Below are 26,291 nucleotides of genomic sequence, written 5' to 3'. Positions count from 1 at the left end.
TGAATGGGTCCGCATCCGTGATGCGGAATGCCCACGGAACGGTACCCGTGTATTGCGGATCCGCAAATGCGGTCCGTAATACGGCAACGGGAAGCACGCGTTAGTGTGCAGGGGGCCTAAAGCTACATGAACACGACCGTATGTGTTTTGCGGTCTGCAAATTGCTGATTCGCCCCCAAAAAAATAGGCATTGTTACAATGGATCCGCAAAAAAAAAAGGCACATTCCGTATGGCATCCGTTTTTTTTTGCGGATCCATTGTAACAATGCCTATCCTTGTCCGCAAACAATAAAAAAATAGGACATGCGCTATTTTTTTAGCGGGGCAACGGAACGGACATATTGATGCGGACAGCACACGGTGTACTGTCCGCGTTTTTTGCGGACCCATTGAAATAAATGCGTCCGCATCCTATCCGTAAAAAAAAGGAACGGACACGGAAACAAACAACGTTCCTGTGCATGAGGCCTTACATCTTACTCCACTGTTACATATGTCCAAAGTCACTTTTGGCCTAAGTCAGATTTATTAATGGTCCTTTGATACTGTGATAAATGTGGTTTGACGGTAGCAGTTTATCCTTCAGTAAGCGGCTTTACAAAGTCGCAAGTCTTTACGAAAAAGTTGCATGTTCTATTGAAAAGTCGCATAAGATAAGCATGGTCCTCACTGGAGTGAAATTGCACAATTTTTTGCGACTTTTTTATATTGTCGCAATAGTAAATCTGTCTAGAGATTCATTTACATAAGTAAACACGCCCACTTTCAGAAAACTGGCGAGCATAGCGCAGAGCCAATAAAAGTCACAAATTTTTGCGCAGTTTTAGAGATTGCGCAAATATTTGAGACTTTTTCACTCCATTATTTTAACTTGAGCTAATGATAAATCTGGCCCAAGTATTTCTCGTGGATTCCGATGCTAATGCATTCGAGTCTATGACAGGAGCAAGCTGATGATTGCTTGTTATAGTTTCCTATGACGACAATGAGCAAGTGAAGAAAAAAGTTTTTTAAAAAATCTAAAAAAATATGAAATGGAAAAAAAAAACACACACAATAAAAAATACACATCATGGCCATCGCCGCGGGAGAAACACCAGTACTATTAAACTATAAAAATATTTATCCCATATGGTGAACAGCAAAACTGAAACAAGTGAAAATGGCCGATTCATTATTTTTTTTTTGCCTTTTCACCTCCCAAAAAAATTAAGTAATAAGTGATCAAAAAGTCATACACACCCCTAAATGATATCAATGAAAAGTACAGATCCTCCCTCAAAAAATGAGCCATCACACAGCTCCATACACATAACGAAATACAACGTATGGGGCATTGGGGCTCCAAATACGGCTATACAAAGAACATTTTTTTTTTTTTTTACAAAGTTTTTATTTTTTTCAGTATTAAAACGCAAGAAAAACTATACATATGTGGTACCGCTGAAATCCTATTGACCTGGAGAATGAGAGTCACAGGTCAGTTTTAACGCATCGGAAACACTGTAAAAACAAAGCTCATAAAACTGTGGCAGAATTGTGTTTATTTGTATTTGGATATTTTCCCGTTTCCCACTTTATGTACATGGGGCCATTAGAACCGTTAAGGTTCTTAGTTTACTGAACCTAGAATGACCCCCATCATCACTGAAAGAGGAAAGCACTGGAATAAATAAAGCTGCGGGCTGTGATAATGGCGAACGTGCCAGGGAAAATCACACAACAGATTTACTCAGCACTGTCTCCCTGGAAACGGCGGCAGCCTATGGCTGCGCCCGCTGTGTTGTTATGGAAACGGAGGACGCGGCTGTAGTCGCATAGGCCGCAGCAGCAGTAATCCGCGCTGTATGGGCTCGTAGTCCAGTATTATCGGGATTACCCGTCCCCCGCTCTTCTGGAGCAGCGACCACCGATCCGGCAGAAGGATGCTGAAGGCCAAGGTGCTGATTGTTGGACCCAGTGAGGTAAGGACAGGGCTATGGAGCCGAAGCGTCTTTATAAGCATTGCTGTTACCATGTGCGGTATTTGGACTGCTTGTGTGAACTAACGCTGAGGTTAGGGGCGACTTTATATAACATTGAGACGATGCAGAGATAACCCCCAATGTAGTTTATTACAGATGCTCAGGGCAGGGGTAGCACATACAGGTTTTATACCCCTCAGTGCCCTCCAGCCACAACAATGGCATTTACACAGGGCAGATTGGGAATGAGCAGATCTGTCTTCACTGTGCCCCAATACCTGCCACAGCCAATGACAGGCCTCAGTGGTGATGTGTCCCCAAGTGTCATGTGCTGCTTGGGGCCACGTCACTGCTGAGGCCGGCCATTGGCTGCAGCAGTGCCTGTGATCTATACTGGAAGCGCAATGAAGATAGCTGGGGATACACCAAGCGGGAAGCAAGTAAGGCCCCTTTCACACGGGCGAGTATTCCGCGCAGATGCGATGCGTGAGGTGAACACATTGCACCCGCACTGAATCCCGACCCATTCATTTCTATGGGGCTGTGCACACGAGCGGTGATTTTCACGCATCACTTGTGCGTTGCGTGAAAATCGCAGCATGCTCCTCTTTGTGCGTTTTTCACGTAACGCAGGCCCCATAGAAATGAATGGGGTTGCGTGAATATCGCAAGCATCCGCAAGCAAGTGCGGATGCGGTGCGATTTTCACGCACGGTTGCTAGGAGACGATCGGGATGGAGACCCGATCATTATTATTTTCCCTTATAACATGGTTATCAGGGAAAATAATAGCATTCTGAATACAGAATGCATAGTACAATAGGGCTGGAGGGGTTAAAAAAATAATAATAATAATTTAACTCACCTTAGTCCACTTGATCGTGGCCCGGCATCTCCTTCTGTCTCCTTTGTTGAATAGGACCTGTGGTGAGCATTAAGTACAGTTACAGGACCTTTGATGACGTCACTCCGGTCATCACATGGTACGTCACATGATCTTTTACCATGGTGATGGATCATGTGATGACCGGAGTGACGTCATCAAAGGTCCTGTAACTGTACTTAATGCTCACCACAGGTCCTGTTCAGCACAGAAGGAGACAGACGAGATGCCGGCAGCGCCAGCAAGTGGATTAAGGTGAGTTAAATTATTATTTTTTTTAACCCCTCCAGTGCTAGTTTACTATGCATTCTGTATTCAGAATGCTATTATTTTCCCTTATAACCATGTTATAAGAGAAAATAATACAATCTACAGAACACCGATCCCAAGCCCAAACTTCTGTGAAGAAGTTCGGGTACCAAACACGCGCAATTTTTTTCACGCGAGTGCAAAACGCATTACAATGTTTTGCACTCGTGCGGAAAAATCGCGGGTGTTCCCGCAACGCCCGTGTGAAAGAGGCCTTAGTATACTTCCCTACAATGGTCTGGAGGGTGATATTTAAAAAATAAAAATAAAAAAAATTCCATCCTGGCCAACCACTTTTAAATATCACATTTTCCCAACATAAAAACAAAATTATTTTTTTTAAAATAAAAACTAATCATGTTTTTGTTTAGATTTCTTCTAAATGGGGGTGTGTGGTAGTTCCCTGTTTAGAGGGCGGCCAGGTGCCACTGTTAGGCTGGGTTCACACGAGCGGATGCCGCTGTGATTTCGTAGTAAAGAGATCACAGAGAGGTACGGAGCATTATCAGTCATGTTAATGCTCCGTGCCTCTGCAGTCTGCATCGGGTCTTGGCACTCTTTCACGGAGCGGATGCCACGCACGGCATCTGCTCGTGTGAACCCAGCCTTAGGGGCTGCACCACTGAATCAATGTTACAGGTCCCTCATTTCAGGATAATTTGGGGTATTCTCCTCTAACCCCTTAAGTACTAACTGGGCCCATTTTTGGTTTTGCATTTTCATTTTTCCTCCCCATGTTCCATATAGCCATAACCTTTTAATTCTCCATTCATATAGACATACGAGGGCTTATTTTTTTTTGCGGGATAAGTTGTATTTTTTAAAGGCACAATTTAATTTACCATGTCTGTTATTGGAGAACGGGAAAAAAATTCTTTTGTGCGGTTAAGTTGAAAAAAAAAAAAATACCGCCAAGGTTTTGGGGGCTTTGACAGCACAGCTTTCACTGTGCGCTAAAACTGACATGACGTTCTAAGGGTACTTTCACACTAGCGTTTTTCTTTTCCGGCGCTGAGTTCCGTCCTAGGGGCTCAAATCCGGAAAAGAACTGATCAGTTTTATCCCCATGCATTCTGAATGGAGAGCAATCCGTTCAGGATGCATCAGGATGTCTTCAGTTCAGTCTTTTTGACTGATCAGGCTTTTCAGAAAACCGTAGCATGTTGTATTTTTACCTCCGGCCAAAAATCCGGAACACTTTGACTGAACGCCGGATCCGGCTTTTTTCCCCATTGACTTGCATTAACGCAATGAAAGTAGCCTTATTCTGCAACTCAATACAAAAATGGCCATTTTCTGACAACCATAACTTTTTTTAATATTTCCGTCCACGGAGCTGTATGAGGGCTTGTTCTTTGCGGGACGAACTGCAGTTTTTATTGGTACCATTTTGTGGTACGTACAACTTTTTGATCACTGTTGTTCAGTTTTTTGGGGAGGGAAAGGTGACAAAAAAAATGGCGAATCTTGCATTTTTTTTTTTCCATTTACGGCGTTCACCACACAGGAATTTAAGAAAAAATATTTTAATTGTTCAGACATTTTCAGACACTGCGATACCTGATATGTTTAATTTTTCTATTGTTAATATATTTTTATTTAAACTTTTAATACCGTATTTTAATATAATTTTAATTTTTTTTTACCTTTTTTGTAAACCTTTTATTAGCTATCTTTTGATCCCTTGTCCTATTCACCCTAATAGAGGTCTGTTAGGGTGAATAGGATTTGACACTGTCCCTGCTGAGCTGTGCCTTGTGCACACAGCAGCAGGGAGCTTACCATGGCAGGCTTGGAAGACTTCAGCAGTGTCATGGTAACCAATTGGAGCTGACCCACACCCCTCTGTCTTACCTCACAGATGTCGCTGCACCTGAGTGGGTTAAATGACAGGGGTTGGCTGGATCGCCCTTCCCGTCATTGTAGCCGGTTGCCATGCTGTATGATACAGCCGGCACCCGCCGCATATGGAGCGGGCTCACAGCAGCAGCCCACTCCATACATTACCTCATCCACCCGTACGTCACGGTTAAAGAGGTATTCCGGTTTATCCCTATACTACCACTGGAATCCCCACCACTCACAAGAACGGGGACTCTGTACTTCATGGGGCCCCTCGAAATGAACGGAGCGGCACGTCAGGCTTATGCATTGCTCCGAATGCCGTCTCGGGATCTCCCATAGAGATTAATGGATCTACTGTGTGCGCATGTCCGACCTGCCACTGCGTCCATGTCACGGGGCCCCGCAGGGTTCAGAGTTCCTGTTCTTGTGATGAGTGAAGGTCCGAGTGGTAAGAGCCTCACCGATCTAATAGTCATCCCCTATCTTGTCGATAAGGGATACGTTGTCATAACTGGAATGCCCCTTTAATTATAATGCCTCCCCCATTGAGATTGTTGGCTTCACATGGATTTTGTAAGTTAAATTTTTTTTTTTATTTTTTTTTTTGCAGTGTGGAAAGACAACTTTGTCCAACTTTTTAGCTGATGCCACAGAAAATATTGGTGGAGAATACAGTCCAACCCAAGGTGTGAGGTAATGTACCGGTCCGTATAGAAGTGTACCGGACCAGCAGTTACTGAACTTTTTTCCTGAACTACTGCTTGGTGTACCATGGGAACATGTCAGTAGATTGTAGTAATATTAGGTTGATTCACCGCTGAAGTGGTACTGGTTTGTGCCCCTACTAAATGGGCATTTGTGCTGACTCCTCTCAGGGTCTCAGATCAGTGGGGGCTGACTCTCTGCACCCCCCCCCCCCCCCCCTCTAAATGGCTCCATATGTAGTAACTGCTGTCCGGAGTATTACAACTTGTTCTGGTCACTTGAATGGGAGGAAGCTGCAGTATGCTGCCCTGCAATTACTAGTAGACGGACTAGTGTAAACCATGAGGAGACCACGGCCCCTTTAGAGAGCTGGTTGGAGGAGGGATGCTGAGGGTTGGACCGCCAGAGATCCAAGATCCTTAGGATAGGCCATCAGTATTCTGAACCCCAAAAAACACTTTAAAGGAACATTCTTGAAGTGACTGCAGTACCATGTGGTATATGAACAAAAGTGGGTTCTGCACTGCTCTTCTTAGGTGGGTTGGTGCAAGCGAAAGAACTTGGTCATCAATTCAGCATGGATGCAATTAAAGTGTCATTTAGTTTACAAAGACATCAAAAGTTCTGATCCGGACATGTGTGTGTGTGTGTGTGTGTGTGTGTGTGTATATATATATATAGTAAATGTATCCACAGTATGGGTCATCGGACGTTTCAGCCCAACAGGACCTTCCTCAGCGGTGTAATCTGGGGCGTGGAGGTGGCGTCTGGAGAGGCTGAATCAGAACTTTTGATGTAGTTGTAAAATAAACGCATTATGGCGTGCATGAACGGCGGGGAGTGCTGTGCCAGACCGCATTCCGGCCGTACATGCACGGCATTCATTTAAAAAAAAATTGTATTGAGGATTTTTTGTGTCAAATTACTTGATTCAATCGAGTAATCGTTTCATCCCTAGTTGCATGCGGAACTATCAGACGAAACCAAAAACATCTGACTAAAAATGTTATAGACCAAAGAATAAGGCCTCATGCACACGACCGTTGTGTGCAGCCGTGGCCGTTGTGCCGTTTTCCGTTTTTTTTTCGTGGACCCATTGACTTTCAATGGGTCCGTGGAAAAATCTGAAAATGCACCGTTTTGCAGCCGCATCCGTGTTTCCTGGCCGTGAAAAAAATATGACCTGTCCTATTTTTTTCACGGCCAATGGTTTACGGACCGATTCAAGTCAATGGGTCCGTGAAAGAACACGGATGCACACAAGATTGGCGTCCGTGTCCGTGATCCGTGGCCGTAGGTTAGTTTTTATACAGACGGATCCGAAGATCCGTCTGCATAAAAGCTTTTTCATAGCTGAGTTTTCACTTCGTGAAAACTCAGAACCGACAGTATATTCTAACACAGAGGCGTTCCCATGGTGATGGGGACGCTTCAGGTTAGAATATACTAACAGAACTGTGTACATGACTGCCCCCTGCTGCCTGGAAGGTGCTGCCAGGCAGCAGGGGGCAGCCCCCCCCCCTGTAGTTAACACATTGGTGGCCAGTGCGGCCGGCCCCCCCCTCCCCTGTAGTTAACTCATTGGTGGCCAGTGGGCCCCCCCCTCCCCTGTAGTTAATTCATTGGTGGCCAGTGGGCCCCCCCCCTCCCCTGTAGTTAACTCATTGGTGGCCAGTGGGCCCCCCCTCCCCTGTAGTTAACTCAGTGGTGGCCAGTGGGCCCCCCCCTCCCCTGTAGTTAACTCATTTCTGGCCAGTGGGCCCCCCCCCCTCCCCTATAATGGTTCTACAAATTGCTAAGTAACCATGGCAACCGGGACTGCAGTAGCGTCCTGGTTGCCATGGTTACCGATCGGAGCCCCAACGATTAAACTGGGACTCCGATCGGTACACTCCGCTGCCACCAATGATAGGGGGGAGATTTTAATTAGGAGGGGGAGGGAGGGGAGAAGGCCCACTGGCCACCAACGAGTTAACTACAGGGGAGGGAGGGGGGCCCACTGGCCACCAACGAGTTAACTACAGGGGAGGGGGGGGGCCACTGGCCACCAATGAGTTAACTACAGGGGAGGGGGGGGGCCACTGGCCACCAATGAGTTAACTACAGGGGAGGGGGGGGCCCACTGGCCACCAATGAGTTAACTACAGGGGAGGGGGGGCCGGCCGCACTGGCCACCAATGAGTTAACTACAGGGGAGGGAGGGGGGGGGCCGGCCACACTGGCCACCAATGTGTTAACTACAGGGGGGGGGGCTGCCCCCTGCTGCCTGGCAGCACCTGCCAGGCAGCAGGGGGCAGTCATGTACACAGTTATTTTAGTATATTCTAACCTGAAGCGTCCCCATCACCATGGGAACGCCTCTGTGTTAGAATATACTGTCGGATTTGAGTTTCACGATGTAACTCAAATCCGACGGTATATTCTAACATAGAGGCGTTCCCATGGTGATGGGGACGCTTCAAGTTAAAATATATCATCGGATTGGAGAAAACTCCGATCCTATGGTATATTAACTCCTGACTTTACATTGAAAGTCAATGGGGGACGGATCCGTTTGAAATTGCACCATATTGTGTCAACGTCAAACGGATCCGTCCCCATTGACTTGCATTGTAATTCAGGACGGATCCGTTTGGCTCCGCACGGCCAGGCGGACACCAAAACGACTTTTTTTTTCATGTCCGTGGATCCTCCAAAAATCAAGGAAGACCCACGGACGAAAAAACGGTCACGGATCACGGAAAAACGGAACCCCGTTTTGCGGACCGCAAAAAAATACGGTCGTGTGCATGAGGCCTAAAAGTGAGGGAAAGCAGGGCAGTTAGCAGTGATAACATGATGCTTGTTAAGTACAAAGACAAGCATGATACCATACACCCCTGTCCCAGTTCGTGGATCCACAGAATCAGTCCCCAAACCTGTGTGCATCCAGGACTTTAATAAGTTTACGGGAGGAGTGGATCTGTCAGACCAGGTACTGCTACCATACACTGCCCTCCGCAAAACTCGGGCATGGTAAAAAAAATTGGCATTGCACCTGACGCAAATAGCCCTCTATAATGCTTTTGTAATATACAGAAGTGCAGGAATTTTCCTCGGTTTCCTGCACTTTCAAGAAAAAAATACTGTATTCCCCCCTCCACCGAAAAGTCAAAATCCCTATTTTTTGGGGGCGGAAAATGCGTTTTCTTGAAAGGGACACAAAATATCAAGGCGGACTTTCTAAGTTGAAGAAGATTGGATCCAGGGGAGTGGAGTTTAAAGAAAGAAATATTCAACTCGCTAGTGCATAAATGGGGTTTACCACAAGTAGATTTATTTGCGAACAAGAACAATGCAAAGGTACCGATCTACTACTCCTTGGATACAAGGGACAAAGAAAGTGCAGGAACGGATGCACTAGCGATGAGGTGGAATTCCAATCTAGTGTATTGCTTTCCCCCATTGCCCCTAATACAGAGAGTCTTAAGAAAGATATGAGAAGACAGGTTAAATGTGATTCTAATAGCACCAGACTGGCCAACAAAATCATGGTACCCGCTCCTGACAAAAATGTCCAGGGAGAACCCCTGGATTCTGCCGTGGTCCCAGGACCTTCTAACACAAGGTCCGTTCTCTCATCCAAAGGTGACAAGTCTGCGCCTGTCAGCATGGATCCTGAAAGGCTAATTCTTACATCTAGGAGCCTTTCAGATTCAGTAGTCAGCATTATGTTAGCCAGTAGGACAAAAATCACTTTGGAAGAAATATACTGTATATCCTGGTGTTCGGAAAATCCTTCTGTTAAATTGGGGGATGTCCCTGCAATTCTAAAGTTCTTACAAGAAGGGTTTAGCAAGGGGTTAAAACCTAGCACACTCAGAGTGCAGATATCTGCTCTGAGCACTTTCTTGCATGTAAAGCTGGCTGCTCACCCATGGATTGTTAGATTCATGAAGGGTACTGACAGACTTAGACCTAGGCTAAGACCTATAGTTGCACCTCGGAACCTAAACCTAGTCCTTTCAGGTCTTACTATTTCCCCATTTGAACCTCTGGAGGAAGTAAACATTAAGTTCTTGACCCTCAAAACAGTGTTCCTTGTCACCATCACGTCCGCCCGCAGAGTTAATGAAATACAAGCTTTCTCTTCAGGGAACCATTCCTAACCATTAGAGACGATAGGATTATTTTGAGGTTTGAGGACTCTTTTCTTCCTAAAGTGATGTCGGATTTCCATAGAATGAAAGAGGTTGTTCTTCCCTCATTTTGCGAAAATCCTAGATCTGAAGCAGAGAAAGTTTTTCTCAGTTTAGACATCAAGAGATGCATTCTCCAATACTTATCAGTTACTAAGGCCTGGAGGAAATCCAATAGTCTTTTTATTCAGTTCTTGGGAAACAGGAAAGGGGTTAAAGCTTCTAGGGCGACCATAGCGCATTGGCTTAAATCGGCTATTTGTGAAGCCTATAGAGTAATGAGGAAGGAACCGCCTTCTAACCTGAAAGCTCATTCTACTAGGGCAGTATCGACATCCTGGGTGGAAAGGGCATCCGCTTCTTTCGATCAAATATGTAGGGTGGTAACATGGTCCAACGCTCATACTTGAATTAAACACTATAGAGTAGACATTGATGTGAAAAGGGACCTTAAATATGGAAGAAAAGTTCTTCAAGCAGTCTTCCCACCCTAAATGAATAATCTGTTAATTCTCATAGTAAGGTGCTGTCATGGAGGTGAGGGAAATAACTGAATTAGTCTTACCAGTAATTCCCTTTTCACAAAACCTCCATAACGACTTATATTCATCCCGCCCCCCACAAAAAAATTAAAAAAGAAAACCTATTTATGAGGTACAATAATGAGGTTTTTTTTCTTTTTGGTTATACACTGCCTGTCCAAAAAAAAAGTTGCCACCAAAAAAAGCCTTTAGCTTTGATTACGGCACGCATTCGCTGTGGCATTGTTTCGATAAGCTTCTGCAATGTCACAAGATTTATTTCCATCCAGTGTTACATACATTTTTCACCAAGATCTTGTATTGATGATGGTAGAGTCTGACTGCTGCGCAAAGCCTTCTCCAGCACATCCCAAAGATTCTCAATGGGGTTAAGGTCTGGACACTGGTACCCAATCCATGTGTGAAAATGATGTTTCATGCTCCCTGAACCACTCTTTCACAATTTGAGCCTGATGAATCCTGGCATTGTCATCTTGGATTATGCCCGTGCCATCAGCGAAGAAAAAATCCGTTGATTACCTGGTCATTCAGTATGTTCAGGTAGTCGGCTGACCTCATTCTTGGAGAACATACTGTTGCTGAACCTAGACCTGACCAACTGCAGCAACCCCAGATCATAGCACTGCCCCCACAGGCTTGTACAGTAGGCACTAGGCATGATGGGTGCATCACTTCATCTGCCTCTCTTCTTACCCTGATGCGCCCATCACTCTGGAACAGGGTAAATCTTGACTCATCAGACCACATGACCTTCTTCCATTGCTCCAGAGTCCAATCTTTATGCTCCCTAGCAAATTGAAGCCTTTTTTTCCTGGTTTGCCTCACTGATTAGTGGTTTTCTTACGGCTACACAGCTGTTCAGTCCCGATCCCTTGAGTTCCCTTCGCATTGTGCGTGTGGAAACACTCTTACTTTCACTATTAAACATAGCCCTGAGTTCTACTGTTGTTTTTTCTTCGATTTGATTTCACCAAACGTTTAAGTGATCGCCGATCACGATCATTCAGGATTTTTTTTCCGGCACATTTCTTCCTCGAATATGATTGGTCCCCACTATTCTTCCAGTTTTTAATAATGCGTTGGACAGTTCTTAACCCAATTTTAGTAGTTTCTGCAATCTCCTTAGATGTTTTCTCTGCTTTATGCATGCCAATGATTTGACCCTTCTCAAACAGACTAACATCTTTTCCAAGACCACGAGATGTGTTGTTTAAGAAATGAGAAGCAACTCATTGCACCAGTTGGGGTTAAATAACTTGTTGCCAGCTGAAAGATAATCGCCCATGCAGTAATTATCCAATAGAAGGCTCATAACTATTTGCTTAGTTAAATCCAGGTGGCGACTTTTTTTTGGGGACAGGCAGTGTATATATGAATCTTAGAATAACCAGTGCTTAGATTATACATATTAAGTCTAAAGCTATAAAGTATGGAAGTTTTGTGGTATGAATGCTGTAATATAGGGCCTGTCAAGTCCGGAAGACACTGAGGATTGCATGGAGGTGGGCCCTTTTGAAGCTTCCTGTCCCTGCCTGGTAGGAGGAGGAGGATGATCTCCTAGTAAGGTGCCGTCATGGAGGTTTAGTGAAAAGGGAATTACCGGTAAGACTAATTCAGTTTTCCCGTTCCCCTCAGCTACAGTTTAGATGGTGTCCAGGTAACCATAGAAGAGGTCGCCGCTGTCGCACTGCAACCTCTAACCCCTTAGCGCCTACCCCTACGCCTTTGCAAAAAGCATACACTGAGGGCAGACGTAGAGGACCATCATTGGGCCCCTGGCTGCTGTGTGAGCACACGGTTACCCTGCCTTCTCATTTGGGGCACTGCCAATGCATGATAGTGGGAGCCCCCACCCTCGGAAACTGCTTAGATGCTGCTGTCACTATTGATCGACGCTTTTGCCAATCCGAGCCATTAGAGCAGGAGCCCGGCTGTCATGCAAGAGACCTGTGCAGAGCTTAGACTTGGCCACTGTAAAAAGGCATACTGGTGGTCACAAATGGGTTAATGGCATTGGCTGTATGTTTGGGGTTGTTGTCCTAATGCCAAATAAATCTGGAGCCAATCAGACACGGATACATGGATAAGTATCTGCCTGTATTTATATATTTTTTTAATAAATGTGAATTACTGGTGCCGATCACTACAGAGTCAATAACAATGGCCTTTTCCCGTCCGGTTTTATAGTCTGCATGTGTTCAGCGTTCTCCCAGGGAACATGACAGGGCTTAGACGTACTGCACACAATACATTGTATATTATACAGGCGGGTTGTTATAGTGTTCCACAGATGTGCGGTTTAATAAGCCTCATTATAACGTGTAGACTCAGCTGACTGTACGGTAATGGACTTTTTACTAGGAGAATGATCTGCCAATGTTATTGCTTAATAAATATTTGCCTTGATAGATTTCCAATACAGATTGTCCAGATCTTCTTCTTCCTTATTTTATACAGGATACTAGAGTTTGAATGCCCAAATGTAAATGGAAACAAAGGACCTGGATGTGAAGTGGAGCTTTGGGACTGTGGAGGAGATCACAAGTAAATGTTTATCACTACTTTCTTGGGAATGTGTTACTGTGAATCACACAAAAGGTCTAAAACAGATGTGACCTTTCTACTCGTGCTCCTGAAGAAGGACCCCTGGCACTTCCCAATTCTCTGATCCAGAAACTTTGACCTAGATGGCCCTTATGTGGTTGCAGGTGGTCGGGCAGCATGGTCATAAACAGAGAACCATAAGGACTTTTTGTCCGGCTGAAACCCAGTACTCATGCCCAGTACTCATGCCGGAATGCAGCCGGATCCCATTATAGTCAATTGGTCCAGCGGTGAATAGCAATATGCGGCTAGGCCAGATACTGCGAACTCCGGCAAACCGTTCTCTGCCGGAACAGCCTGCTGCAAATGTTATTTATTTTTATTTTTTTAACTTTTCCGTGCATTCTTAATCATAAACCTCATCATGCAGCTGTGCAGGAATAAGGAAATATAATTTGTTTTGATCAATTTCACGTGTTTTAGGCATGTTTTGTGCCTTCTTTTCAGTTCATTTTTTAAGAGGACCTAACTAACAATAAGTGCCACTTCTTGGTTTGTTCAGATCACTTTACTGCAGTTATCTGCTTATCTATACACAGAAGTGATTTTATTACAGGCAGAATTAAAATGACAGATAAGACAGGATCCACCATTCACAATAGGCGATTGCCAGAGCTATTCTATTCTTTCCTTGTACAATGACCCCTGCACAGGTCACATATGACAGTTGGTCACCGCTAGTAGAGAAATGAGGGATGGTAAAAGCTCTGTGATATGTGCAGGACATCCTGCGCACTTTGTCTAGAAAACTCTCCCATAGAAGTCAATGAGGTCCCCTCCTGACCATTGTGTCTATGGACCATGGAGCTGCCGTAAAGCAATTCTCTTAATGCTTTCTAAATGCTGTTAAGAACAGCTCAGGCAAGATGGCTGCCCCCATAATCATGTTCAGGAAATAGAATAAAAAATCTGTAATCAGAAAGTAAAAACAGATTAGAAAAAAGGAGATGTGTTACTATCTGGTTTTAACTGGCAGATCTAATTTCTGGTGCCACTTTTCCTTTAAAGAGTTCTTTCAGTCTGGACCTCTGCTTTCCTTATGGTCTATGGACAATGGCTTTTCTGTGAGCCATTGTTGAGAGTTGTTCGGTATCATTCTGGCATTCTAAGCCCTACCGAGTATTACACGGTCGCATGGTCATTTGAATGGGCGCCATTCTATATTCCCTGTACTAAGAAGGTCTAAGTAATTCATTTGAACCCCTTGAATTGTGTGCTGGCATGGCAAATTTTTAGAAAATTAATTTTCATAGAAATTAGACCTGCCCAGTGATGATTTAGGCCCCTTTTACACGGGCGAGTATTTCGCGTGGATGCGATGCGTGAGTTGAACGCATTGCACCCGCACTGAATCCTGACCCGTTCATTTCTATGGGGCTGTTCACACGGGCGGTGATTTTCACGCATCACTTGTGCGTTGCGTGAAAATCGCAGCATGCTCCTTTTTGTGCGTTTTTCACGTAACGCAGGCCCCATAGAAATGAATGGGGTTGCGTGAAAATCACAAGCATCCGCAAGCAAGTGAAGATGCGGTGCGATTTTCACGCACGGTTGCTAGGACGATCGGGATGGAGACCCGATCATTATTATTTCCCCTTATAACATGGTTATAAGGGAAAATAATAGCATTCTGAATACAGAATGCATAGTACAATAGGGCTGGAGGGGTTAAAAAATAATAATAATTTAACTCACCTTAATCCACTTGTTCGCGCAGCCGGCATCTCTTCTGTCTTCATCTGTGAGCAATAGGACCTTTGATGACGTCACTGCGCTCATCACATGATCCATCACCATGGTGATGGATCATGTGATGGACCATGTGATGAACGCAGTGACGTCATCAAAGGTCCTATTGCTCACAGATGAAGACAGAAGGAGATGCCGGGCTGCGCGAGCAAGTGGATTAAGGTGAGTTAAATTATTATTATTTTTTAACCCCTCCAGCCCTATTGTACTATGCATTCTGTATTCAGAATGCTATTATTTTCCCTTATAACCATGTTATAAGGGGAAAAATATACAATCTACAGAACACCGATCCCAAGCCCGAACTTCTGTGAAGAAGTTCGGGTTTGGGTACCAAAAATGCGCGATTTTTCACACGCGAGTGCAAAACGCATTAAAATGTTTTGCACTCGCGAGTAAAAATCGCGCATGTTCCCGCAACGCACCCGCACCTTTTCCCGCAACGCCCGTGTGAAAGAGGCCTTAGGGTAAAAGTGCCCGTCCCTTGTGTAGTCCCCAGGGTGCAATCATCTATAAGTGCTGTTTGCTGATGACGTTCACCACGGTTTGCTTCTTACCATTTTGTCTCCTCTTTTGGTAGGTTTGAAAGTTGCTGGCCTGCGTTAATGAAGGATTCCCACGGGGTCATTATTGTATTTAATTCAGACATTCCAAGTCACCTGAAAGAGATTGAAATATGGCACAGTAACTTTATCCATCAGCAGCGCTTCCAAGATAACCAGTGCCTCCTGATCGCACATCTCAAGCCTGGATCAGGAGACCAAACCGAGAAACCAGAGCTATGTAAGTGTCCTATGGAATCCTCCGCTGTATCTTATTCTACACTTGGAGGGTATTGAAGCAACTGACAACCCCCTTTTCCATAGGACCTCTTCTATGAGCCAAAATGGAGAGCTTCTACATAAGAGTGCCCCCTGTCTAGCAGATCCAGCCCGTCCATGCATTACACCAGGGTCTTTCATTTGATAGTATAAATACGGAGCTCTGTGTGGAAAAAGTGGAATTAGTTTTACAATCCAACTAAAAAATAGAGAATAAGGGGCACATTTATTAAGACCGGCATTTTAGACGCCAGTCTTAAAAAAAACTCCTAAGCTGGCGGTGGTTCCTCCGAAGTTATGAAAAGGCGCCGGCTTCTTCATACCTTCGCCGGATCCTCCGCCAGTTCTAAATGTAAGACGGCTTCCTAGCTGTCTTACATTTAGACCTTTTTCTACACCTGAAGCAGCTACCTTTAACCTACTAGACAGACCTGTAACCTAGGTTCCTGTTAAACTAATCCTATACGTAAAACACCATACCCAGAGCATGCTGTGCTTGGGGGGAAAAAAAAAGTGCCAAAACCAAAAATGCTGTGTATGTATACTTTCCAATAATTTCACCTGGACTTTAGGGTCCATTCACACATCCGTAAGTGTTTTGCGGATCCGCAAAACACGGACACCTGCAACGTGCGATCCGCAATTTGCGGAGCGCACATCACAGACACTATAATAGAAAATGCCTTTTCTGGTCCGCAATTGCTGACAAGAATAGGACATGTTCTATTTTTTTCAGGAATGGAATTGCGGATCCTGCAAAAACTGATGCGGATCCTGAAAATGCGGATGCGGATCCCGAAAATGCGGATTCGCATCCGTTCCAGCCCCATTGAAAGTGAATGGGTTCGCAAATTGCGGAACGAATGTGGACCCAAATTACGGACGTGTGAATGGACCCTTAGGCCTCTTTCACATGGGCATGTGCGCCCCGTTGCCGTATTGCGGATCCACAATACACGGGTGCTATTCCGCGGGCATTCCGCATCACGGATGTGGACCTATTCGCTTCAAAGGGTCCGCAAATCCGGAGATGCGGAATGGTGTGGAACGGAAGCACTGGGGTTTCATCCCGTACTTCCGTTCCGCAAAAAGATAGAACATGTCCTGTCTTTTTGCGGAACGGCTGGATCGCGGACCTATTCAAGTGAATGGGAACCGCGATCCGCTGCGGCTGCCCCACGGACTGTGCTCGTGCATTGCGGCCCGCATTTTGCGGGCCACAGCACGACCACGGGGCCACACGTTTGTGTGAAAGAGGCCTTATAGTGACATCTGGCTGCAGTGTTTTGACCAGCCTTAAAGAGGTTTATCAGGACTAAGGCTGGGTTCAGACCTGAGCGTTTTACAGCGCGTTCCTACGCGGTGTAAAACACTCAACAGGCAAGAACCAATGATTCCCTATGGGAATGGTTCTCACCTGAGCGTTTTACAGCGAGTACGAACGCTCTGTAAAATGCCCTACGCCCCAAGAAGTACAGGAGCTTCTTTGGGGCGTATGGTCGCGTGTTCCCGTACATAGACTTCCGGGAACGCGCGACAATAGGCGTTTGCTAGTTTCGGAGCCGCGTATGCGCTCCTTCAGTACGCTCAGGTCTGAACCCAGCGTAAGGGTCCATTCACACGTCCGTAATTTGGGTCCACATTCGTTCCGCAATTTGCGGACCCATTCACTTTTAATGGGGCTGGAACGGATGCGAATCTGCATTTTCGAGATCCGCATCCGTTTTTTCGGGATCCGCAATTCCGGTCCTGAAAAAAATAGAACATGTCCTATTCTTGTCCGCAATTGCGTACCAGAAAAGGCATTTTCTATTATAGTGTCTGTGATGTGCGTATCCGCAAAACACTTACGGACAAAAAGGGGAAACGCTTACGGACGAAAAAGGCCGGCACACCCAGCTGATTTAGCATTTCCCACAAAGTTGTTTGGTTTGGAAAATGGCTGAGGCTACTTTCTCACTAGCGTTTTTTGTGAATCCTTCATGGATCTGCAAAAAACGCTCCCATTACAATAATACAACCGCCTGCATCCGTCATGAACGGATCCGGTTGTATTATGTCTTATATAGCCATGACGGATCCGTCATGAACCCCATTGAAAGTCAATGGGGGACGGATCCGTTTTCTATTGTGCCAGAGTTCGTGTGAATGCTCATTCCCAATAATTGCTTGTTTGTCGGGTGATCGCATATTTCTTGCGGCATCATAAAGTCCAGTTTCTCGGCAGTATATTGCTCGATGTAGTAACGATTGTATGTGCCCCATTCATTTTCCATCAGGCCGTGTAATGTTTTTTTAATTTGAATGTCGTGGACACTCTTGTGGTTTAGCCTCATTGAATAAAGCTAAACTGCGAGCGGACAGGCCTTTCTTGGAGCGGTCGCAGATATAAACCGCCGCCACATGAAGTGCAGCACTGCCTTCCCTTGAAAGCAGCGAGAGGCAGATTCAGCCTGACTGCCAGAATTTCTTGGCGTGGAATCCGTGACAAAACTCAGTGTGAGCAGGGCCTAAGGCTCGGGTAAAGTAAGATCAGACAAGGAAAACGGACAAATCTGCTGATACATTTTTAGGAGATGATAATACATATGACATAGTAACATAGTACATAAGGGCGAAAAAAGACATTTGTCCATCCAGTTCGGCCTGTTATCCTGCAAGTTGATCCAGAGGAAGGCAAAAAAAAAACTCTGAGGTAGAAGCCAATTTTCCTCACTTAAGGGTCCATTTACACGTCCGCAAAATGGGTCCGCATCCGTTCCATTCATTTTCAACGGGGCCGGAATGTGCTGTCCGCATTTGCGGATCCGCATCCACATTTGCGTATCCGCACTTCCGCATCCTTGCTTCCGTTTCCGCAAAAAAATATAACATGTCCTATTCTTGTCTGCAATTGCGGACAAGATTAGGCATTTTCTATTATAGTGCCGGTGATGTGCGGTCCGCAAATTGCATAATGCACATTGCCAGTGTCCGTGTTTTGCAGATCCGCAAAACACTTACGCACGTGTGAATGGACCCTTAGGGGAAAAAATTCCTTCCCGACTCCAATCAGGCAATCAGAATAAGGCCTCCTGCACACGACCGTGTGACTTTTTCAGTGTTTTGCGGTCCGTTTTTTGTTTCCATTCCGTTTTTCCGTTCGGTGTATACAGTTATGGCCTCCTGCACACGACCGTTGTGTGCACCCGTGGCCGTTGTGCCGTTTTCCGTTTTTTTTTGCGGACCCATTGACTTTCAATGGGTCCTTGGAAAAAACGGAAAATGCACCGTTTTGCAGCCGCATCCGTGATCCGTGTTTCCTGGCCGTGAAAAAAATATGACCTGTCCTATTTTTTTCACGGCCAACGGTTCACGGACCCATTCAAGTCAATGGGTCCGTGAAAGAACACGGATGCACACAAGATTGGCACCCGTGTCCGTGATCCGTGGCCGTAGGTTACTTTTTATACAGACGGATCCGAAGATCCGTCTGCATAAAAGCTTTTTCATAGCTGAGTTTTCACTTCGTGAAAACTCAGAACCGACAGTATATTCTAACACAGAGGCGTTCCCATGGTGATGGGGACGCTTCAGGTTAGAATATACTAAAAGAACTGTGTACATGACTGACCCCTGATGCCTGGCAGGTGCTGCCAGGCAGCAGGGGGCAGCCCCCCCCCCCTGTAGTTAACACATTAGTGGCCAGTGGGCCCCCCCCCCCTGTAGTTAACACATTGGTGGCCAGTGCGGCCGGCCCCCCCCCCTCCCTCCCTTGTAGTTAACACATTAGTGGCCAGTGGGCCCCCCCCCCTGTAGTTAACACATTGGTGGCCAGTGCGGCCGGCCCCCCCCCTCCCTCCCTTGTAGTTAACACATTAGTGGCCAGTGGGCCCCCCCCCCTGTAGTTAACACATTGGTGGCCAGTGCGGCCGGCCCCCCCCCCTCCCCTGTAGTTAACTCGTTGGTGGCCAGTGGGCCCCCCTCCCTCCCCTGTAGTTAACTCGTTGGTGGCCAGTGGGCCCTCTCCCCTCCCTCCCCCTCCTAATTAAAATCTCCCCACCTATCATTGGTGGCAGCGGAGTGTACCGATCGGAGTCCCAGTTTAATCGCTAGGGCTCCGATCGGTAACCATGGCAACCAGGACGCTACTGCAGTCCCGGTTGCCATGGTTACTTAGCAATTTGTAGAACCATTATACTTACCTGCGAGCTGCGATCTCTGCGTCCGGCCGGGAGCTCCTCCTACTGGTAAGTGACAGGTCCGGCCGGGAGCTCCTCCTACTGGTAAGTGACATGACCTGTCACTTACCAGTAGGAGGAGCTCCCGGCCGGACCTGTCACTTACCAGTAGGAGGAGCTCCCGGCCGGACGCAGAGATCGCAGCTCGCAGGTAAGTATAATGGTTCTACAAATTGCTAAGTAACCATGGCAACCGGGACTGCAGTGGCGTCCTGGTTGCCATGGTTACCGATCGGAGCCCCAGCGATTAAACTGGGACTCCGATCGGTACACTCCGCTGCCACCAATGATAGGGGGGAGATTTTAATTTGGAGGGGGAGGGAGGGGAGAAGGCCCACTGGCCACCAACGAGTTAACTACAGGGGAGGGAGGGGGGGACCACTGGCCACCAACGAGTTAACTACAGGGGAGGGAGGGGGGCCGGCCGCACTGGCCACCAATGAGTTAACTACAGGGGAGGGAGGGGGGGGGCCGGCCACACTGGCCACCAATGTGTTAACTACAGGGGGGGGGGCTGCCCCCTGCTGCTTGGCAGCACCTGCCAGGCAGCAGGGGGCAGTCATGTACACAGTTCCTTTAGTATATTCTAACCTGAAGCGTCCCCATCACCATGGGAACGCCTCTGTGTTGGAATATACTGTCGGATTTGAGTTTCACGATGTAACTCAAATCCGACGGTATATTCTAACATAGAGGCGTTCCCATGGTGATGGGGACGCTTCAAGTTAAAATATACCATCGGATTGGAGAAAACTCCGATCCGATGGTATATTAACTCCTGACTTTACATTAAAGGTCAATGGGGGACGGATCCGTTTGAAATTTCACCATATTGTGTCAACGTCAAACGGATCCGTCCCCATTGACTTGCATTGTAATTCAGGACGGATCCGTTTGGCTCCGCACGGCCAGGCGGACACCAAAACGACTTTTTTTTCATGTCCGTGGATCCTCCAAAAATCAAGGAAGACCCACGGACGAAAAAACGGTCACGGAAAAACGGGACCCCGTTTTGCAGACCGTGAAAATATACTGTCGTGTGCAATAAGCCTATTACATAGAAAAAATTGGGCTGAGCATAAAACTTTCAATAGCTGGTTCCGCAAAAACTGAACGGATACAGAAGACATACGGAGTACGTTCCGTATGTGTTCCGTTTTTTTTTTTTTTTGCGGACCCATTGACTTGAATGGAGCCACTAAATGTGACTTGCAGGCAATAATAGGACATGTTCTATCTTTCAACGGAAATACGGAAACGGAATGCATACGGAGTACATTCCTTTTTTTTTGTGGAACCATTGAAATGAATGGTTCCGTATACGGAGCGCAAAAAACATCCCGTAAACGGAAAAAAAACGGTCGTGTGAAGGAGGCCTTAGTCTGTGGATCAACGACCCCTCTCTAGTAGCTATAGCCTGTAATATTATTACACTCCAGAAATACATCCAGGCCCAGCTTGAACTCTTTTAGTGAACTCACCATCACCACCTCCTCAGGCAGAGAGTTCCATAGTCTCACTGCTCTTACCGTAAAGAATCCTCTTCTATGTTTGTGTACAAACCTTCTTTCCTCCAGACGCAGAGGATGTCCCCTCGTCACAGTCACAGTCCTGTGGATAAATAGATGATGGGAGAGATCTCTGTACTGACCCCTGATATATTTATACATAGTAATTAGATCTCCCCTCAGTCGTCTTTTTTCTAAAGTGAATAACCCTAATTTTGATAATCTTTCAGGGTACTGTAGTTGCCCCATTCCAGTTATTACTTTAGTTGCCCTCCTCTGGACCCTCTCCAGCTCTGCTATGTCTGCCTTGTTCACAGGAGCCCAGAACTGTACACAGTACTCCATGTGTGGTCTGACTAGTGATTTGTAAAGTGGTAGGACTATGTTCTCATCACGGGCATCTATGCCCCTTTTGATGCAACCCATTATCTTATTGGCCTTGGCAGCAGCTGCCTGTCATATCAATAGGATTAGTACTAGCCAGCATATGGGGATTACAAACTACCATTATTGTTTAACCAATGCTGAATGTTCATAAACTAACACGGTAAGGCATGAGAACGGCTTATTAATGCTGTCTTTCCACCACTAGATGGCAGTATAACATTAGAAAGGTTAGAAACAATTACTAGCTGTGTGGGCCAGACTGTGCAACTGGTGTATCTGGATCTACAGAACATTTGCTATTGTACAAGGTTTTTGTTTTATTGTTTTCTTTGTGCTTATCAAATGAACAATCTATAAAATGCATTTCTATAAAACTGTTGGGTCATACTTGATCCGCCGGAGATGGGGGGATCTTATAGGTTGAAAAATACGGTAATTTTAACGAAGCGATGACTGTTCTTTGCTTGAAATAATGGACACGTACAGTTGATCTAATTAAGGGGCAGATTAATCATCGCTTTTACACCACTTTTATAGCATAAAAAAGATGCAAATGATGCGCACGCCATATCTAAATTGTATAATTTCACACTTTTCTCCACTTTTCAAAAGTGGTGAGAGAAGTGGGCAGGTTTTAGCAGGAGGGAGCGTGGTCTTCTAAATGATAGTTGAAATCTATGCCTGCTCATAGCTGGTGTAGATCTTATTTTCTGGCGCACGGACAGCCAGGAGATGCACCACGTCCTGTGTACATCTTTGAATGGATGAAATACCAGCCATAGTACATATGCCCGTAAGGGTATATTCACACATAACTGTTGAGTTGCAGTTAAAACTGCATCAAAACGGGAATCACAAAAAATGAATATGGTTTTACAGTGGTTTTCAATGCGTTTGCAGTTTTTATTGGTGAAATAGGTTAAATAAACGTGTTTCACCGTTAAAGGGCATCTGTCAGCAGACCTGTACCTATGGCTGACCTGCACTGCCTGCCTCTGTCAATCAAATTGCAGAAGGCATTTGCAGAGAGAACTGATCCTCTAGGTGTAATGATAACGCCCCTGTTGCTCCTAGAGGCTCATTTGCATATAATTAAACATAATTTTTCTCAGCAAGGTGGACACATGGGACCAACACAGATCCCTTCAGCTGCCAAGCGCACATGTAACAGGTCAGCCAGTGTCATAGGTACAAATCTGCCCTTTAAAAAGTGCACATCGAAAACTGCTTCCAAACCATAGATTTTTTCCCAGTGTGCACCAGAGACGTTACCTAGAAACCCTGTTTTGTTACTTGAAAAGCACTATACCTCGTATACAGTTAGGGCTGCAGATAACTATTATTTTAGCAAAAGAGTATTCTACCGATTATTTTTACGATTAATCGAGTACTCTAATAGGAAAAAATAAATTAATAGACTGCTTTCCTTTATAAAAACTCATCAGACCCCCTGCCATCAGTCCCCAACACCCTTCGTTCCCCCCTATGCGATCAGCCCAAGTGCATCAGTTCGCCCCAGTACCATCAGCTCCGTTCCCCCAAATGCAATCAGCTCCACTATCTCCCAGTGCCATCATCTCCCCCAGTGCCTTCAGTTCCACTCCCCCAGTGCCTTCAGCTCTCCTCCACTCCCCCAGTGCCTTCAGCTCTCCTCCACTCCCCCAGTGCCTTCAGCTCTCCTCCACTCCCCCAGTGCCTTCAGCTCTCCTCCACTCCCCCAGTGCCTTCAGCTCTCCTCCACTCCCCCAGTGCCTTCAGCTCTCCTCCACTCCCCCAGTGCCTTCAGCTCTCCTCCACTCCCCCAGTGCCTTCAGCTCTCCTCCCCTCCCCCAGTGCCTTTCAGCTCTCCTCCACTCCCCCAGTGCCTTCAGCTCTCCTCCACTATCCCCCAGTGCCTTCAGCTCTCCTCCACTATCTCCCAGTGCCTTCAGCTCTCCTCCACTCCCCCAGTGCCTTCAGCTCTCCTCCACTCCCCCAGTGCCTTCAGCTCTCCTCCACTCCCCCAGTGCCTTCAGCTCTCCTCCACTCCCCCAGTGCCTTCAGCTCTCCTCCACTCCCCCAGTGCCTTCAGCTCTCCTCCACTCCCCCAGTGCCTTCAGCTCTCCTCCACTCCCCCAGTGCCTTCAGCTCTCCTCCCCTCCCCCAGTGCCTTCAGCTCTCCTCCAGTCCCCCAGTGCCTTCAGCTCTCTCCCTTGTGCCATCGTCCCTGCTCCCCTTGTGCCAATTCTTCCCTAAAGCCGGACCACACTTCAGTTAAACCATGGATGCACGGTCCGTGAAAGCACAACCTGCCCTCCTCCTGCCACCTGGAGTGCACAGCGTCATTGGCCCCCCCCCCCCCCTCTGTGTCATCAACTTATGTTTCCAGCAGGGGTGCCATCGACACTCCATCGTTCCACGCTGCTCTGGGCCTGACGTCACACAACGTGTCAGGAGGTCAGTTCAGCGCAGGACCATGTACGTGCTGTGGAGTGTCCGGAGGCCCCCTGCTGGGAAGGTGACTATTCCGAGCGCATTGCGAGCCAGCGGGAGACCACGGAGCGGGAATAATAGCAAGCACTTCACTCCCGCTCCGTGGTCACGTGACACAAGCGAATCCTCGATGCTAATTTTTTGTGTCTAATTACTCTATTTTGCAGCCCTATATACAAGGCAACAACACAGAAACTAAGGCTAAGAAAAGGAACATCTGGCCCATAACAGAACTATCCTATCCTTGTATGTAAAACGGACAATAATAGGACATGTTCTATTTTTTTTTCGAGTGCTGTGGAACAGACATGTCCGCATCTTTTGCAGCCTCAACGAAGTGAATAAGTCCGCATTTGACCTGGAAAAAATGCGAAGCGGATGCGGACCAAAACAACCGTCATGTGCATGAGCCCTAAGGCCCCTTTCACACGAGCAAAGTTTTTTTTGTCAGGTCTGATTTCAATGGTTCTGTGTACATGAGCGTGGTTTTACACGGATCTTTTCTGCGTTCAGGAAAAAATGCAGCATGTTCTATATTCTTTTCACAAAGCTCTGGTTCCATAGACGTGAATTGGGTTTCTCAGACCCTGAGAGAATCCGTAACGCTCATGTGAAAGAGGCCTTATTCACACGTCAGTGTTCACTCGGTAACTACCAGAAATGCCTCCAGGTATTGTTATTTCATCAGGAATGCAAGTATTTACTTAGACGGATATGTCAGGAGACATGACAGGTCCTCCTTAAAGGGTCTCTTAGGTAGTGTTAAACAGGAAAATTCTTAAGTTAAAGGGGTATTCCTATTTCAGCTTCTATGGCATATCGCTATGTCAGACTGGTGCGGGTCCCACCTCCAGAACAAGGCCGCTGTACGGAAGGAGAGCACACCGCACATGCTCGGCATCCACTCCATTCACTGCTTTGAGACTTTTGGAACTCTCTTAGCGATGAATGGAGAGTCGGGGGACTTTGTTCGGGAGATAGGAGTGGGTCCCAGAGGTGGGACCCGCACCTATCTGACATTTGTGGGATATTCTAGCGATATGCTATAAATGTTGAGATGGGGCAAGCCCTTTAGTTACTAGTATGTGTCACGTTGCCCTTGTCCTCCACTTGCTTCCTGTTTAATACATTTGTTTGGCCTTGCTATGTTTTGGCCTTTTAAATTTTCACAAGTACATGAAGGTTTTCATCTTCTTTCTCTTTTTGTTTACAGCCTCAGCTTTAGCCAAGTTACCTTTGGTACATTCCAATCTAGAAGAAGATCCTGAGGATGTCAGACTGGAATTTGTAAAATATCTCCGAGGTGTCATCAGCTCATTGTCAGAGAGTAGAGACCGGGAAGAAATGTCTATTATTACATAACATTACTTTATGACGCAAAAACTCAGGCCTTTTACTCACGTGTTTCCTTATTCAGACCCAGACTTAGAAAGAAAACAACAGGATGCTTCATCGAGCATAGCAAAGGCTATTCACTGTTCTTACTAGGAAATAACATTCTGTATTTTATAGTTGGAAATCTTAAAATATTTTATTATGACCAATGTTTGTATCATACAAAAATATATGTATAGTATTGTCCTTTATGAAAAAAAAAAAATTTAATGCATAGAAAGTTTCCAAATGAAGAGATAAAATAGAGACAGCCTGTATACACTACTTCATTTCCTATTTTCTATAATACTCTACCAGATCTGCAATTGTTAAAGCGAACCTGTCACCACAAAATGCAAAGCAATCAGCAGGAGGAGCTGAGCAGATTGATATATATGTATATATATTTTTTTTTAGCTATCTCTGTTTACGCACTTACACAAGGAATGCCATCAATCACTGATAACACCTCCCTGTGTACAACTATCAGTGACTGACAGCTATCCCTGTATACACACTTACACAGAGAATGCCATCAATCACTGATAACACCTCCCTGTGTACAACTATCAGTGACTGACAGCTATCTCTGTATACACACTTACACAGAGAATGCCATCAATCACTGATAACACCTCCCTGTGTACAACTATCAGTGACTGACAGCTATCTCTGTATACACACTTACACAGAGAATGCTATCAATCACTGATAACATCTCCACCGTGT

At 46.0% G+C, this 26,291-nt stretch overlaps 1 protein-coding gene across 2 annotated transcripts; it reads left to right on the top strand.

The window, feature by feature from the left end:
- The first annotated feature begins 1,807 nt into the window (after positions 1-1,807).
- Positions 1,808-26,001, top strand: IFT22 (intraflagellar transport 22). 2 transcript variants are annotated; one of them, XM_040421811.1, is made up of 5 exons: positions 1,808-1,965; positions 5,613-5,695; positions 12,885-12,971; positions 15,361-15,563; positions 25,402-26,001. In XM_040421811.1, the coding sequence occupies exons 1-5, from the start codon at positions 1,927-1,929 to the stop codon at positions 25,548-25,550; spliced, it is 561 nt and encodes a 186-aa protein (XP_040277745.1). In that variant the 5' UTR covers positions 1,808-1,926; the 3' UTR covers positions 25,551-26,001. The 2 variants fall into 2 exon arrangements, with proteins under 2 accessions (XP_040277745.1, XP_040277746.1); XM_040421812.1 differs by having other exon boundaries at positions 1,928-1,965; positions 5,613-5,688.
- The last annotated feature ends 290 nt before the right edge of the window (positions 26,002-26,291 follow it).

This window comes from Bufo bufo, chromosome 3 (genome assembly GCF_905171765.1).
Source record: "Bufo bufo chromosome 3, aBufBuf1.1, whole genome shotgun sequence".
Lineage (NCBI taxonomy): Eukaryota > Metazoa > Chordata > Amphibia > Anura > Bufonidae > Bufo > Bufo bufo.
The sequence above is the reverse complement of the archived record's forward strand: the minus strand, read 5'-3'. Positions and strand labels throughout refer to the sequence as shown.

Bases quoted from the DNA above. Each gene is read 5' to 3' on its own strand.
- IFT22 (XM_040421811.1), top strand. From the start codon at position 1,927: ATGCTGAAGGCCAAGGTGCTGATTGTTGGACCCAGTGAG. The intron at 1,966-5,612 runs GTAAGGACAGGG...TTTTTTTTGCAG, and splicing joins TGATTGTTGGACCCAGTGAG to TGTGGAAAGACAACTTTGTC. The intron at 12,972-15,360 runs GTAAATGTTTAT...CTCTTTTGGTAG, and splicing joins GACTGTGGAGGAGATCACAA to GTTTGAAAGTTGCTGGCCTG.